Genomic DNA, 16,257 nt, shown 5'->3' with positions numbered 1-16,257 from the left:
ATGTTTTCGGCACCAAATCGCATATTTCCCGATAAAATATGGCAGATGGAAGTAAATAACGTCTACAAAGGTGATATTTCACAGTAATAAAGAAGTATTTGGTTCATAACTGGATCGTATGGGGTAGTATTGGGTAGTATTGGGTGGTATTGGGTAGTATTGGGTGGTATTGGGTAGTATTGGGTAATTAGACGCGCCCGTGTAAACTTGCAGTTGAATTGGGCCTGTGGTTGTATTATTTGTGCTTAACATACATAAATTGTGTCTTCGTGAATCAACCATATTCGCTATAATGATATATAGATTTGCTTTCTTAATCACTGATCAAAACTTACGGGTTTTTGTGCGCCCAAAACATCCATGATTCAGTTTGAGTGTTGACGATGCATACATGTGCTCTTCACTTCCGTATCAACATGCGCATGCGACCTCCAAACAGGAACTAGTTTTTGATTGGTCACATGAATTTGGCGCTGGTTTCGGTGTGTTGTTGTTTCCCTCGAAAAGAAATTCGTCTGGTAAGTTCTTGGAAAAAATATTGAGGTCTTATGTTCATCAATATTTAGTAAACTATATCAATTGCGTTATCTTTAAGTTACATTCCTTCTTTTTAAAAACGATATTTTCCCGATGTATTTAAAGAAAATAGTTCCAGTCATTCATAATTTAATTTCACCTATGTCATGGGCATGGCTGCTCTAGATAGATTCTAAGATTTACACTGTAAAACTACGTCCACCATGCCTACTGGTTCACAGAGTCGAGTATGTATCAGATTTAAATTGATCAAGTATCGTCGGTGAAAAAGTTTGCTGGAAATGATTCCTATGTAATAACATGAACAGATTAATCATTGTGTGGTAATGTTATTGTTTATAGCTGCAGCAACTTGTTGTCTAGCTGGTGACTTCCAACCGCTCACAAGTCTGAAGTACATTAGTTCATCGAACATGAGCAGCACAGATGATGTCCATGCTTGCCCAGAGGACTACAGCTTGTCTGACCATGGGTGTACACCAAAGAGGAAGAAATCTCCACCTCCATTGGACTCACTACCAGGTTAACATCAATATATCACCATGGCCATTCAACATAATTATCATTAACTGAATTTTGAGACATACTGATGGTATTTCTGATTCTGGCTTATACTGTATGACTTGTTGTTTTGCCCTTGAACATTCTGTTAGTACACAAAACGTTTTTCTAGCCAGTTTATATATAGTAGTGAATGGCTTATACATACTCCTAGTTAAAGTCTTAAACTCTTCTTAGCCGTTAGTTATATGTAAAAGTATGTAATGGACCGAGTCATTCCAGGTAAGCTCAATTGGTAAACCGTCCGTTTAAAGTCCTGGCCTGAAATTCCTTTCTGGCCATGCACTTTTCCTGTCCGGTTACATTACGCCTATTGAAAAATACCCAAAGAAGGATGTGGTATCGAGTCTTCAGTGTTGGTGTTTGGGTTTGAAGATTATGTTAAAAGAGGAAACAATGTAGCAAAGTTGGACTGGGTCATTTTCCAGCAACCACGTACAAGCATTACTGGCCATGGTAGAGCATCTGTTTAGAGTTTCTGTGGGTTCCAAGTTCAAATCCAGGTCTGGTCGTTTATTTTTCATTTTCGAGATCTGTTTATGATTTAAGACTCATACATGCATGCCTTAAATCATGACTGCAACAGATCTAGAAAATGAATGGTCAACCAGTGTTCTTCCAGTAACAAAAATATTGAGCATGAAACAAAACAAAGTATTTTTGTTATAATCACTAAGAACATTTAACATGACAAATGAGGACAAAATCCCCGTGGATGAACTGGATTTAAGAAATTTATGGTTAAACAACCAATATATATATAGTGCAAACAGGATTTAGGAAGAAATGGCATGGTTCACAGTTTGTGCTGCTCTGTCATTATTGATGAATTGATAAGGTGGGAAAGTCTAGACAATTTGATGATTAATAACTGTTATCCAGCTGCTATATATTTGTTGTGGTCACTGTTTGATATCTCAAGAGATTGATCGTACGTGTGCACTAACAATGATAACTTTAATATAACCAACATCTTCATCAATACAATACATACTACCGCATGTTAGTGTTAGCAATTACATGACTAGCTAGGTATTCATTGATCCTTGAAAATGAATGAGGGCCTATTTAAAAAAGGACTGGCTGTTAATTTTAACGTTAAATATTCATTTCAATGTGTTTAATTATTCCAGTCGATGTACAAGAGGAAATAGGATGCATGTATGAATTTTTACCAGAAATTGCTGATCACTTCGTTGTACTAAACAAAATAGGGGAAGGTAAGTACTGTTGTATATTTTTCACAGTGGTAAAAAAAAATAAGATCCAATTCTATTGCATCTGAAATAATTTAATGCTGTCTCTCATCCACATTTAAAAAACAGTAAAATGTCTCTTTTGAAAGACGGACATCAGTTTGTAATCTTGAGTATCTATACTAATGAAAAAATCTAAAATCAACAAGGACAACAAGTTAATGTTAATTCTTATTCAATTTCTGTGTCTAAGATCTATCATTTTGGCATTGTGGTTTTCAAATGCTCATAATATTTTTCACACTATGAATCCATTTACAGGGACATTTAGTTCAGTTTTCCTGGCCAAACTGAAACACTACAGTGAAGTGAAACAGCTGTTTGCTTTGAAACACATCATCCCAACCAGCCATCCCAGTCGGATTGAGGGCGAGCTCAAATGTCTACAAGAAATTGGGTAACTAGCACTAGTAAATATAAGCAGGTTCCACAGATAACCTTGTCCCTGAATATTACCGAAGACTATTTGCAGAGCTATGATAGAACCAGCTGATCTGGAGAACTCGCCCCTTGTTAAAGACAGCTGAACTAGTATGGGTACTGGAAGGGTAGAAGGCACAGGCATTAAAATGTTAGATAAAAAAAAATGAAACTGACCACACTGGACGTTAGCTTCAGGTCATGTCATTGTCAACTATATTCACTTTCGTTAGGAGATATATATTTTCAAGTAAAGACTGGATTTTCAGGTTTTTATTTGACTAAATAGTCCCTTTAAAAGACAGCTGAAATAGTATGGGTACTAGAAGGGTAGTAGTGCCCATACTATATAGGCATGATTACAAAGTTATGTGTAATGTCCTTGCTTTTCTAGTTAGTGGTCCATAAATATTTGTAATATTCAATGAGTGGTATATTTTCTGATCAGTAGGAGTGATTATGACATGAGTGTGGACGTGGCTACCTGGTACCAGGTTTTTCTCAAAGTCTGAAAAAAATGGTTGGGTGGGGTTAAGGGATGTTACAGTATTTCTTAATTAAGAGGGGGGTGTACACAATTATTCCTTCTGGAGAAAACACTGCTGATATTTTTATGCAAGCAACAAAATATAGTTGTAATAATAAGTAATATAAATTCGAGCTTTACATGTATTAAAACTACACAAAACCTCACTCCATGGATTGATGGTACCATTGTGTTCCAGGGCACCGGTAATTCACAAAATATTGCCTATTCTATTTAACCTTTCATGATCAGTAAGTGATATTTTAACTGGGATCTTCCTAAATCTTTAGCTCTTTCAAAGTATTTATCAAGAAATATATTCAGACTTAAACTCATGGACTTTGATAGAAAGACCTACATTAGCAATCAACTGTTTTACCATTTTATGTGTGTTGTTTCCCTAGTAACTTAACCTCATGGATATAAAGTACCGTTGTATTTACCATTGTAACTTATGTTTTTCACCAGTGGCTGTGACAATGTGATGGGAGTGGAGCTCTGTATCAGGAACAAGGACCATGTTGTCATTGTTATGCCTTACTTTCCACATGAAAAATTCCAGGTATGTAATTATAATAATAATACTTCAAGGGTCTTCTATACTGTTTTATCACAACCCAGTTCATAGGTCGTCACAAAGCGGTTCACAAATTATTATTCGTGGTTATAGGGCCTTTGCAACCTGCCAATATCTTTCTCCACTACCCAGGGAGTATACAGCCGGTACTCGGTGCTGCCATTTTGGCGCTCATAGCTAGCATTTAACATTTCTAGAACTGCCCAACCACATGCTCATTTAAAGCTGAGAAGACAAACGTAGTAATGTATCTTGCTCAAAGATACAAGACAGTGCCGTGACATGAACCTGCAATCCTTCGGTCACAAGCCCGGCATCCTACCAATAGAAAACCGTGTCTCCCATATAATTGAAACCATCTGCATATATGTTAAAGTAGAAAGGATAAATTGTTAATGTCATTTACTCATTTCCTAGGAATATAAACAACTTTTAACTAGATATTATCTTCAGAAAATCACTGTCAAGTTTTTTGACAACCCAAAGAGTGTCGGGTCTGGATGTTTCCAAAAAACACTGCTTGTGAATTTTATTAGATTATGTTTGTTTGATATACAGGACTATGTCCAGACGCTGAGTGTGCCCGAGGTGAGAGATTACATGAGGAACTTACTACTAGCCCTACGTCGAGTTCACCAGTTTGATATCATTCATAGGGACGTGAAACCAAGCAACTTCTTGTATGACCAGAAAACAAAACAGTAAGAACATGCAATTCTGATATTAATTTAATACTAAGTTTTAGAGGTGATGTTTGTCAGGTGTACTTGCTAATAATTCATAGTTCTATTTCTTTCCAACTAGATGGGCTCTTTGTTGAAAAAAAATCTTTTCTGAATTTCATCAAAATAATTGCATAAGTGCTATATCTGATTCATCACAGAACCATACATACTAATTGTAGATTAACCACTGACCATTGCACAAATGGTATGAAATTTAACAATTTTATCGAGTATTCTGTATATCAACAGTACCTGACAAGGAGAACCCTATTTTCGTTTTGATTGTTAATATAAGTATAAAAAGTAAAGAGAAATCAGTAATTTCTAAATTTATGAAAGTATTTGATCCTTTTTACTACATTACAAAGGATGACAGGATAACAAGAATTTTACTATACTGAAGGGGTGTAAAAATAATAAAGTCACTAGCCCCAGGCTAGTAAACCTCTAGATTTCACTAACCCAAGCTGAAAATCTGGTAGCGGGTGTCGGACTAATGGAATTTGTCACCCCAGTATTGTGATGATAAAAAAATCTCAAAATGTATGCTAGAAGCTACAATGTCAGTTGGAAATTTTCGTTTATTTCAGGTATGCACTGGTAGATTTTGGATTGGCTCACAAAGCTCCAATATCACAAGCTGAGTTAGCAGCGAGTCATCGCAAAGTATCACAATCCACATCCATTAGTAGCAGTAGGAGTAATTCTTTGTCTCCGTCCAAACGAAAAGTTCTCACTCCCACTCAAGAAATCAACCTACAGGTAACCAATTAACTTGCAAAGGCTGAATTTTGTTTCTTAGAATTAAATAAAAACTGGTAACAGTCGTATATCAAGGTTATATTGTGTGGCAACCAAACAAAACGTGAAAAAAATCTAAGTACAGGATAGAAGATCGAGAAAGAAATATGCACAAATCTTTCCTGGGTTTTTATTAGCGCATTCACCCCTGAAGACACATTTGAACTCTTCCAATTCAAAGGGTCATTTAAGTTCATTATGAAATTTAGGGGTGAATGAGTTAATGCTTCTTGATAACTCAAATATGATGATGAGGATAAGGCAATAATGTTTTGGTAATTTGTTTAAGCTACCAGTGCACAGGACTAGTTGAAAGTTACCCCCTGCAATTAAATGAGGTGTACTGAATTAGTCAGACTGCAGCCTCAGCTCATTTCACCAATCACTTCCAGTTTCAATGAATCTTAATAGGCTTTAAAAACCAGCATCATATGTATATATCTGCCATACAAATCACTGCTAATGCAGAGGTTGAGCATTACAGTCTTGCTCAGAAGTCCTTCAAGTATTTCCATTTCTTCATTACCTGGTAGAGTTCACCATCATCGTCATATGTATGGTTAGGTGGGGTAGTATTTGTCACTATTTGAGTTAGCTTTTTGCTTACAGATATAGTTAACACAAGTTTTACAGTTTGTTGCTAGTCCCAGTCTTTTTGAGAAGGGTCAGACGGTGGAAATCACAATGCAAATTGACTAGGTAGGGGATAGATTGAGAAGAGGACTACTATAAGTACCCCAGGGTTAAGAAAGTTAAAGTACTTGTCAAATACGATTGTAGCCTTGATAATCATTGCCAGACTTGAGCATCATCAGAATATAATATAGATCTGATTTTCTTTGTAGAACATTCAAGATTTCACCCAGAAAATCGGACAGACACCTTCACCAGGGTTTACTAAGCTAGAACACTCTCAGACAATTAAATGTCGACAATTTACTCCTCCTACCCCTGACATTGCCAACAAAGTCTTTACAAAGCGTGTGAAATCTCCACGCAGAATGCTGCTAGCAAAGCGTGCCCTGATGGTGAAGGAAAGGGAGACAAATCTGACCAGGACTGGATTGTCACATCAGGGTCAGTCATCTGGTGGGCTGTCTACCTGTCAGTGTTTTGGACAGCCTATAGTGTGTACCTTGTGTACTGCGAGGTAAGTACTTGAAAGTCTTTAAAATCCTTAAGCCATGAATAAAAAAGTCTCTGTTAGCCTTTGACCTTCTCGACCTAGTGTGTCTAGAGTAAGTCATTCACCCCTGAAGACTCATTTAAACTCTTCCAATTCAAAGGTTGGAATAGTTCATTATGAAACTTCAGGGGTGAATGAGTTAAAACATTTGTTGATTTTAATTATTTTAGACCCAAATACCCATGTCTTATACATTCATTGTTTCTACATCTCGATATATTATTTACATTAGGAAACAAACTCTCATATCTCCCTACTACTAGTGCAATGCATTAAAAAAATATACATGTTTGATACTGTATGGCAATGATGCCAGGAGATATGATGTTTTGTTACCTTTGAGCATACTGATTTTGATCTTTGTTTGCTGATCAGGTATAGTAGGGTGATGTGAAGGCTTGTTTACCTGATGTGATAATAGTACCCAAGGGGAATTTGAAAACTGAGGGTAAACAAACCTCCATCCCACCTAAACAATAAAATATTTATTACAGTATACTAGTACTGTATACTGAATAGAGATTCCATCTCCAACACAGACCGTCACTGTCATGATTTAATAACAAAGAATAAATGTAAATAATTGTCATCATCAAAATTACCTTAGCTGAAATATTGTTATAAAGTAACTAAAACTGAATTTGAGAAGCATAGCAAATTTTTGTTCATATCAATTGTTTCAGTTTGATTACAGACTCATTCATTTCTAGCTGGTATAATTTTCAAAACTAGTTATAATTTCTAAATCCACCACTCATTCTTTGAATTTGTGATCTCTGCTTCCAAATTTTCCTAAATTTTCCTCCAGACTTCAAAATAGTTCTTTTAAAATAACCCTGATATAAACTTGATGTATTGCTAGGCAATAATAAATCAAAGCTTGTTCTGTTTTAATACTTTGATCTTTGTTTTATTATCAGAAGTAATCAACAAGCTCCGAGAGCTGGTACACCAGGCTTCAGGTCCCCCGAGGTATTGATGAAGTGTCCAGACCAATCCACAGGTAAACATACTGTATAATTCTTTCCACAAAACTCCTGTTGTAGTATTAATCCTTTCACCCCTATGTAACTTTAGTAGACTCTACCATGCATTGATTCGGATGAGTCCATTATGGTCTACGGTTGTGAAAGGGTTAATCAGATTCCTTTGTTATTTCTGATCCTTTGTCATATTTTCAGTTACATTCATCAATGTACTATATAATGCCCCTCAATTGCGACCTCCTGTATACCACCAACAAATATATAGGTTGCCTTCTTCTCTTTTTTCTTCAAGATTGATTTTAATTTTCATTTCCTTTGTCTATTGCCAAACCACTATGTCAGTCAATTTTTTATGCCCTCGCCATAAAATGGGAGGGGCATATAGTGTTGCCCATGTCCGTCCCATCCCGTGTTCAAAGTGGGACGGGGGCATTCATGTCTTAAACACATTTTTCTAGTTTTTACATGAATCTTTTAAATATCTACTGCCAAACCACTGTATCAGTCAATTCTTTTTACATGAATCTATTAAAATCAATATCAATTTTACACATACGTTTTACCTATGTTTTTACTCTGACACAAAATATATTTAATTCAGGAAGGGAAATCTGTCGACAATACACCGTTAAAATATTATAAAAGTTTGTTTCGTGTTGCAGCTGTAGACATATGGTCAGCGGGGGTGATATTCCTGTCCCTCCTCAGTGGCCGGTATCCCTTCTTCAGAGCAAATGACGACCTTACAGCCCTTGCCCAGATCATCAGCATCATGGGCAGTGAGGAAGTGGTCGCCTCTGCTTCAACATATGGTAAGTGTTGAACAGTTGAAATGGATTTTAGGGCTATCTCCATATTAACTATTTTTGGAAGAGTGACCATTTTTTTGTTGTGTTTTTTTTAAAAGCACATCCATTTTTATAAATTTTTTTATACCAGGCAATACCATGCATGTCTCTATTAAATGAATAAGTGCATTGTACTAATCTATATATTTCACGATGGGCTTTATATTTCTTTTTTTGTCTTGTTCTTGAAGGTTAAACATGGACATGGCTTTTAAAATATGCAGTCGTACTGAACTGATGTAGTGTAGTACATGTGTAATATTGAACGAACGGAACCAAAATATGAATGCATGTGAAATGAATGAAAACCTGCAGAACTTGGAAAAAAAACCCACAAAATTCCAGATATACTTTTGAATTCAATTTCTTGTGTTGTCAATCTACATTTACATCATGCATTACACAATTTCTGTAATGCTATTTTTTTTGCATCTAAAGATTATAAAATATTTCAGAAATTTCATGAATGAATGTTTCAGTGTCACCAATTACTGTGCAAATCACCTACGCAAACTTTGAACAAACAATTCTTATTTCAGGTAAAAAATTACTGTGCAATCCACCAACGCATGCTTTGAATTTGAAGAACTTGTGTAATAAACTGAGAACTGGCCCGAGTTGTAGACAGAACCGTTCAAGCAGCAAACACAATCCACAGGAAGAGGTGAAAGTATTACAGTCCTGGGCCAGTGTTCCAGACTCTGTGTTTGATCTTCTTCACAAACTTCTTGACTTAAATCCTTCCAGTAGGATAACGGCAGAGGAAGCTCTCAACCATACCTTCTTCTCATCAGGGTCCTGATATCAGCAGTTCTTGAGTGTTAACTCAATCTTTAAAGATGGCAGCTCGTAACTTAAACTTTACTTTGTTAAATCAATAACATTCATGGATACTGATTTTGATTGACAGGGCTGTTTCTCTAAAATATCTTTCCACCCAAGGACTCCCTGTTTTACAAGAGGTAGAAATTGATCATTAAATTGCACATAAGTAAGAGTTATGAAATGCAACCACAGATAGAAGCGATTTATGTTGGAGTCCTTGGGTTGGGTAGATTATTTCACAGGAATTGCTGTCAATATATCTCAAAAAGTAAAATTGAGATAAAATTATTTAATTAGTATGATTCAAATGTTTGATATTTTATGGTAAGGTCCTTCACAGGAAGCATATTGCATGGCAGTTTAAATATATAGTGATTATTAACCCTTTCACCACTGTGAACCACAATGGACTCCTCCAGATAATGAATGGAATAGTCTACTAAAGTTACCAAAAGATACAGTATTTGATACGTTTAGATGAATAATATTTTTTTCCAAGAATTCATAAAATATTAATGGCAGTATTTAAACATCAATTGTGAATACATTTAAAGTGAAAATGATATGTTTGAAAGATATTAACAAATAATTGTATCATTATCAGTTATGCTTACAGGAAATGTAATGAATTCCTTCATCTTTATTAATATCAAAAAATACACAATTGCCTTTTCAAAAAATGGAGTTCCCCTAAAGCCTAGATTGATTCCTGGTTAATGTTATAATCCAAAGAAATTGTTATAGGATTTTGTCCAGGTGCAGCAAACAATTAAGATAGTTCTTAACAAGCAAAATTATTTCTTTTTATTTGTCAATGAAATTTATCTGACAGGTTTTGTCATTATACGTTGTTGATAACACTACCCACCTCAATAATAAGATTTGTTTGTATCACTACTTGTTTCTGCTTTTCTTGTCTTTAATTTATTTATAAACCTTGTTATAGTTACTAGACAGCATTCAAAATAAGATTCATCAGTTAGGTATGAATAAGGAAGGCTGTTAGTTTTGAACACAAACAGGAATTGAAATAAAACTTTTTTTTTTTTTAAATAAGTTTTCAAATCCTGTTTGTGTTCAAAACAAACTTAGCCTTTGTCACTAGACAGTAGTTTTGCCAAATATCAGATATTTGAAATGATGTTTGAAAGTCTCTTATAAATCCAATACTAATACCGGCAGTAAAATCTTATGTTAATGTACAAATATATTACAATTGAAAGAAAAAATAATTTACACAAATTTTCAGGAATCACTTTATCATGTACAAGGAATTCATATTCTTACTTTTGATTTCTTTATCAAATATTTTAAATAAGTAAAATGATTAAAAACAAATTAAAAAATTCTTGAATGAAATTGATTTAATTTATAAATTGATAAGTAAGGGTACATATATATATGATACTGGTTTAAGAACTATTTTTGTATACACCTTTTGTAGTTTCATTGAATTCTTAACCTTAACAAACATTGTCCTTCATTGATCAGTAAATGTATGACATTCATAATGTGATCAATGCAATTTTCTTGTGTCACTGTTATATTTTATTAGGTATGTATGATATAGTTAAAGTTTAATTAAAAGTCTATATTTGAACAATCTGTTTTAATCTCTTTCGTTTACATGTTGTTAATTGACCTGTAACAATATTTACTACACCACTACCTAGAAACTGGTATTAAGGTAAAAGGTACCATAGTACTGCATCAGTTAAAGCGCAAAGAAAAGTTCAGCTCAGTCTTTTTGACTTGGAGTAATCTCCCTTTGATAATATACAACATTTGATATAGCGCCCTGTCTAGCTAACATAAGTCACTCTAAAGCGCTTTACAGTACATAAATATACAATAGATTCAATTAGCATTTCATTAATCAATACAATTTACAGGAGCTCACAGGAGCTGCCTTATCAGTTGCTTACTTCTTGTTCTATGCCACCTGGCTAATATCTCTCTATGTGTGTGTGCTGGAGATGTAATGTGTTCTGTTTGTAGTGGGATCGTGCTTCCAACCATTTATAGTGCCACCTTAACTTGAATGCTACTGCACAGATCCCACAACATCCACCCCAGACCAATTTATACTCCATCTGGGGTGTTGGCAGGAGAAAAACATTTTCTCTGAATATTCCATGCGTACAACGACTTCGGGAATCGAACCCCCGCCGCCTGTAAAGAAAGGCCGGAGTGTTAACCACTCTAACAGTCTTCCCTTTAAGAAGATGAAGGGAGATTTCTGGCATAGAGTACATATAGTGTTCATTGTTTTTTCAGTGGCTTCGCGGCAAACAAATTGGACACTTTTTCTGACACATTGCATTTACAATTCCTGGATTGCAAAATTTGAAAAGTGTAGTATTTGCAATGTTAACGCTCGGTTCAACTTCTGTAGTTCATCTACTGAATGCACATTGCAATGCTGATTTTGACCTATATTTTACGCTTCATTGACTTGGTTAAGGAAAATTGCTTTTAGCTTCATGTAAGGTTTAGAAGAATTGCTCTCATCTATATCTCGCCTACTTCAAGTGATACATAGATTATACTTGCATGAATCATCACTCTATAAAGGCTCACCTACTGATTGCATGTTGCAGATGCTGAATTCGGCAAACATTTTATGTTTTATTTGGATATGGATGACAGCCTCTTGTTTATTTTCCATTGTGAGGAATGCTAGTTTGTCAATAAGTGTCTAAAGTTAACGGGTTTCAGTTAGTGCTGCATCATAAGTTTGGTATGTAAACTAGTTATCTGACAAACAGTTTGAAAAGATAACCACATCTTGTAAATCATGTGCCCAGTTATATGATATAAATAAAACTACTGGGTCAATTGTCGGCGACCTTGTAGTTCAATTGGTAGAGTGTCTGTCTAGAGTTTGGAGGGTCCTAGGTTCGAATCCCAGTCTGGCTGTACATTTCTCTTCCTGTTGTTACAAACCAACCCTTGATTCATTAACCGAGTGACTGCTTTGCTAGGGGATACTTGAACATGGAAAGTAAATAATGGTATTTTCAGTGGCGAAGACATAGAAAAAGGAGGGAAGAATGTCGGCAACCAGGTAGCCAAGTTGGTAGAGCATCCGTCTGGAGTTTTGAGGGTCCTGGGTTCAAATTCCTGTCTGGCCTTGTATGTATCTCTACTATAGAAGACTTTTATTACAAAATACAGAAACAAAAAATGATTTGCTTTTGATAAGTCATTAAGATTAGATTAAGATTAGGCACCTGATATTCTAAAATCTTTCGATTTACTGTTTTTGTTTGTATTCAGGTCAGTTATGCTTTTGTTTTTAAAAAAGACTTCAGTAATACATTTATATAATTTGTTTGGCAGTATGCCATGTAAATAATTCACACAACAGAGCCATTCATACAAGGTGACTTTGATATTTAGACCAATGATGCACTTTGATGTTCCACATCATGGTAATTAAAAAACAAATAATGACAACTTTACCTGCAGATGTGCATTTCCTCCTCTTGCAGATATTCAGCCTTCATCAAACTAACGCTCAATAGACCATTTAGATTGATCTAGATCTCAAAAAAATTGAATCGAAAGAACTGACTAATCACAGACCTGGGCCCGTATTCATGAAAACATTCTCATGCTCAAGCATGGATTCTGTGCTGAAACCAGTTTTCTTGTAACTTTCTTAAATCATGTAAAACGATCAAAAAGTCAAATGTTAACATTGAAAACAGTTTTTGGCTTTAAGTTTCTTCAATTTGTTTCCAAATTAATGTTAATATAAGATTGTATTATTATTTTACAACCAGAACAAGAAATTAGGCTTGAGCACAAAATCCATACTTGAGCATGTGAACGGCTTCATGAATACGGGCCCAGTTCTCAAGTCCAGCAGGAATGGAGATGTTTGCTGCAATATTCTGGCCCAGATATGCGTTTGCCGAAAGTTTGCAGCAGTTTGGAACTGTTTGCCTTCTGACAACTTTTACTTGCAACCGATAAATTGATTGCGGCAAGCTTGCAAACATTTCTTTTCTGTAAGGAATATTGGGTGTAGTGTACGGTCAGCTGTCCTAAAATTTTGTAGATTCCACATCTGGTTATTGGCAGTTAGCACTATAGTTACAGACCTATTTTGACCTTTCTTTTATTTATTTGATACCAGAAATAAATAAAACACTGGCATGACAGCAAGGGTCCTGCCAAGTGCCTGGCCATTGTCTACTTTTAGTATCAGTAACTTTGACCTTGACCTTAGAAACTTTTCAAACCCGTGTTACACATCTACATATATATCACAATGTGTCACCATGTCAAATTTTAAAACACTGTTTTGGATTACAAGATGAGGACCGTAACACCCTCCACATAGTCTATTTTTAGTAACAGTGACCTTGAACTCTAAACCCCTATTGCACATCTACATATCAGTGTGTCACCATGTCAAATTTCAGAAATAATTTTGCTTTTGATTCCAAGATAATCTCCGGAAACGAAAGATTGTGCGGACAGACAAACAGCACGATTCCAATGCGATGCCCTTATAAAACATTTTACCCCAATCGGATTGGAGTATATACTTATATACTTATGTAACCAATCGATGCATAAACGAAACATTTATTCTGTTTTAATTAGTCTGATAAAACGACTGAACTATAGAGAGCATGTATTTAAAGTCTAAAGATGTGGTCGATGAAAATAATCTGTAATCATATGAATGGAATAGCTGAGACTGTGTCTTTACAAGCTCATTTTCAGCAAGTGAGATACACGTTGGTAATCCCGATACTCGAGTTAAGGGTACACGTGACATAGATTACGTCAGAGCGAGAAATATATATTTGGTGCTGTATACGACTTCCGTCGGAGCATAAACCAGTCTGCATGCAATAACGGTAATTTCTTGACATTCGGCTCTACATCATTAGGACTCTAGTTTTATCTTAAGGGGAAGGACGTTTACATTATTTCAGAATCATTCTGCATGCTACTCGTGAAGATTTTAAGATTGGTTGCTTTTTGGAAAACAAAACAATTGTCAGTGCCACCTAGACCGTATGTGGATGCTTATACTTGAGCAATATATTTGTAGTGAAATATAGGATGATCCTTGCGTTGCAAGGACAACATTATCGTCTGTTATCTGAACATTAACAGCTTCTGGAACAAGTTCGTGGACATAACAGGTATTCTAAACGACTATCTGTGTGATTTGCTGTTTATAAGAGAGACCAAACTAGATAATACTTTCTTACAAAACAGTTTTGACATCACGGGATACAGATCCTTTCGCAAAGACAGAAACGCTCATGGAGGCAGGCTTCTGGCCTATATACGGACTGATTTACCAGCTCGACGCAGGGCTGACCTTGAATTCAGTGATACGGAGTCCCTGGTTATTGAATGTACAGTGATGAGCAGAAATGGGCTATTGTAGGTTCCTACAAACCCCCGTCTGTTAAGGATGATGTTTTTATTGACAGTATGACATTAGGTCTCGACAAAATATCCACCAAATTTGACAAACTTTTGATTTTAGGAGATTTAAATTGTGATGTACAACATCACTTTAGAGGTAGACCTATCCATGATCTGTGTAATATTTTTGACCTAACTAATCTTGTTAAAACTGCAACATGCTTTGTAAAAGACTGCACACCTTCTCTTGTTTATGTTATTCTTACCTATAGTTCAATATTTTGTTTTAATACTTATTTTTAGCTGTGGTACAAGTGATTGGCACAACAGTATTGGAACTGTAATCAAGGGTGCAGTACCGGAGGTCAAACAACAAAAGGTCAAGTTCAGAAGTTTTAAAAATTTCGATGAGAAATTTTTTAACAGTGATTTATCTTTTACACCTTTTCATGTATCTTTTATCTTTGATGATTTGGATGATATTTATTGGGCACACGAGTATTTACTGCGTGAGGTGATGGACGCCCATATCCCTATTGTTGAGAAAAAACCCAAACTCATCAAGCCACCTTATTTTAACAGTGAACTCCGCAAAGCAGCTTTTAGAAAACGTATGTTATTCAATAAGTACAAACTATGTAGGAGTAATGTAAACTGGGCTAAGTACCGGAAACAGAGAAATGTGGTGGTTAAGAGGCGGAGGCAGTCTATAAGAAAATATTTTTTCGAGAGATGTGCAGGTGATGCCAAGTCTAAGGTTTTCTGGCCCACAGTGAAGCCTTTTCTATCTAACTAAGTAAAATCAAACGGTGTTACTACAATTCTCTGTGAAAATGATCAGGTTATTTCAAACCAGAAGGAGATTTGTGATATTTTCAATGATTACTTTGTACATGCTGCTGATGGTATTGGAAACACCCTGGATAACCAAACTCTAGAAACCCACAGTAGCATCAGCAGTATTAACGATAATATACAGTACAAGGGGAAAGTTCCTACAGTTTTAAACCAGTCAATGCAGATAGTGTGGCAAAGATTATCTGTAAGCTTGATTGTAAAAAGTCTGTAGGTGTTGATGGTATTCCTGCTAAGGGTCTTAAGGCAGGTTCTTCTTCCTTAAACTCTACCTTTACCACGTTATTTAATCATTGCCTTGAAATCAAGTCTTTTCCTCATAATTTAAAGCTGGCACAGGTTGTTCCAATTTTTAAAAAGAAGGACCCCCTTGACAAGCAGAATTACAGAACTGTCAGTATTTTACCATCTACTTCAAAGATTTTTGAGAGAATTTTACATGATCAATTTACCAACTTTTTTAATCATATATTTAATCCTTTTCTGGCTGCTTTCAGAAAGGGATATGGATGCCAGTCTACCCGCTGCGTCCCCTTGAGGATTGGCGAAGGGCATTGGACGAGAACAAGTTTGTAGGTGCTATCCTCATGGATCTCTCCAAGGCCTTCGACTGTATTCCTCACGGGCTGCTGCTCGAGAAGCTGACTGCTTATGGGTTGGACGAGGCCGCAGTCGGTCTCATCAGTAGCTATCGCGGGGCAGATTTCAGCGGACTAGGCTGGGGTCCAATGTCTCTGACTGGGAGCAGTTGGAG

The 16,257-nt window shown here is 35.8% G+C and overlaps 2 protein-coding genes across 5 annotated transcripts in view; one reads left to right on the top strand and one right to left on the bottom strand.

The window, feature by feature from the left end:
• LOC110467480 (WD repeat-containing protein 46-like) overlaps window positions 1–421 on the bottom strand; it is a 22,581-nt gene extending 22,160 nt beyond the window's left edge. For both annotated transcript variants that reach the window (XM_021524684.1, XM_021524685.1), the window contains exon 1: window positions 336–421. In XM_021524684.1, the coding sequence (XP_021380359.1) occupies window positions 336–362 (27 nt within the window). In that variant the 5' untranslated portion in view covers window positions 363–421. The remainder of the gene's footprint in view (window positions 1–335) is intronic.
• Window positions 422–467: 46 nt separating this feature from the next.
• On the top strand, window positions 468–10,843 carry LOC110467484 (cell division cycle 7-related protein kinase-like). Of its 3 annotated transcripts, none has more exons than XM_021524689.1 (11): window positions 468–518; window positions 880–1,059; window positions 2,232–2,318; window positions 2,616–2,751; window positions 3,769–3,862; window positions 4,436–4,578; window positions 5,193–5,364; window positions 6,249–6,553; window positions 7,510–7,592; window positions 8,238–8,387; window positions 8,963–10,843. In XM_021524689.1, exons 2-11 carry the CDS (start codon window positions 951–953, stop codon window positions 9,223–9,225), a joined length of 1,542 nt encoding a protein of 513 aa, XP_021380364.1. In that variant the 5' UTR covers window positions 468–518; window positions 880–950; the 3' UTR covers window positions 9,226–10,843. The 3 variants fall into 3 exon arrangements, with proteins under 3 accessions (XP_021380364.1, XP_021380366.1, XP_021380365.1); XM_021524691.1 differs by having other exon boundaries at window positions 478–518; window positions 901–1,059; XM_021524690.1 differs by lacking the exon at window positions 468–518 and adding an exon at window positions 553–764.
• The last annotated feature ends 5,414 nt before the right edge of the window (window positions 10,844–16,257 follow it).

The sequence above is a fragment of the Mizuhopecten yessoensis genome, unplaced genomic scaffold, assembly GCF_002113885.1.
Source record: "Mizuhopecten yessoensis strain PY_sf001 unplaced genomic scaffold, ASM211388v2 scaffold11173, whole genome shotgun sequence".
NCBI classification, from domain to species: domain Eukaryota; kingdom Metazoa; phylum Mollusca; class Bivalvia; order Pectinida; family Pectinidae; genus Mizuhopecten; species Mizuhopecten yessoensis.
The sequence above is the reverse complement of the archived record's forward strand: the minus strand, read 5'-3'. Positions and strand labels throughout refer to the sequence as shown.

Coding starts and splice junctions, on each gene's coding strand:
- LOC110467484 (XM_021524689.1), top strand. CDS start 951: ATGAGCAGCACAGATGATGTCCATGCTTGCCCAGAGGACTACAGCTTG. Junction 1,060..2,231: donor TCCATTGGACTCACTACCAG/GTTAACATCAAT, acceptor TAATTATTCCAG/TCGATGTACAAGAGGAAATA. Junction 3,863..4,435: donor TTCCACATGAAAAATTCCAG/GTATGTAATTAT, acceptor TTTGATATACAG/GACTATGTCCAGACGCTGAG.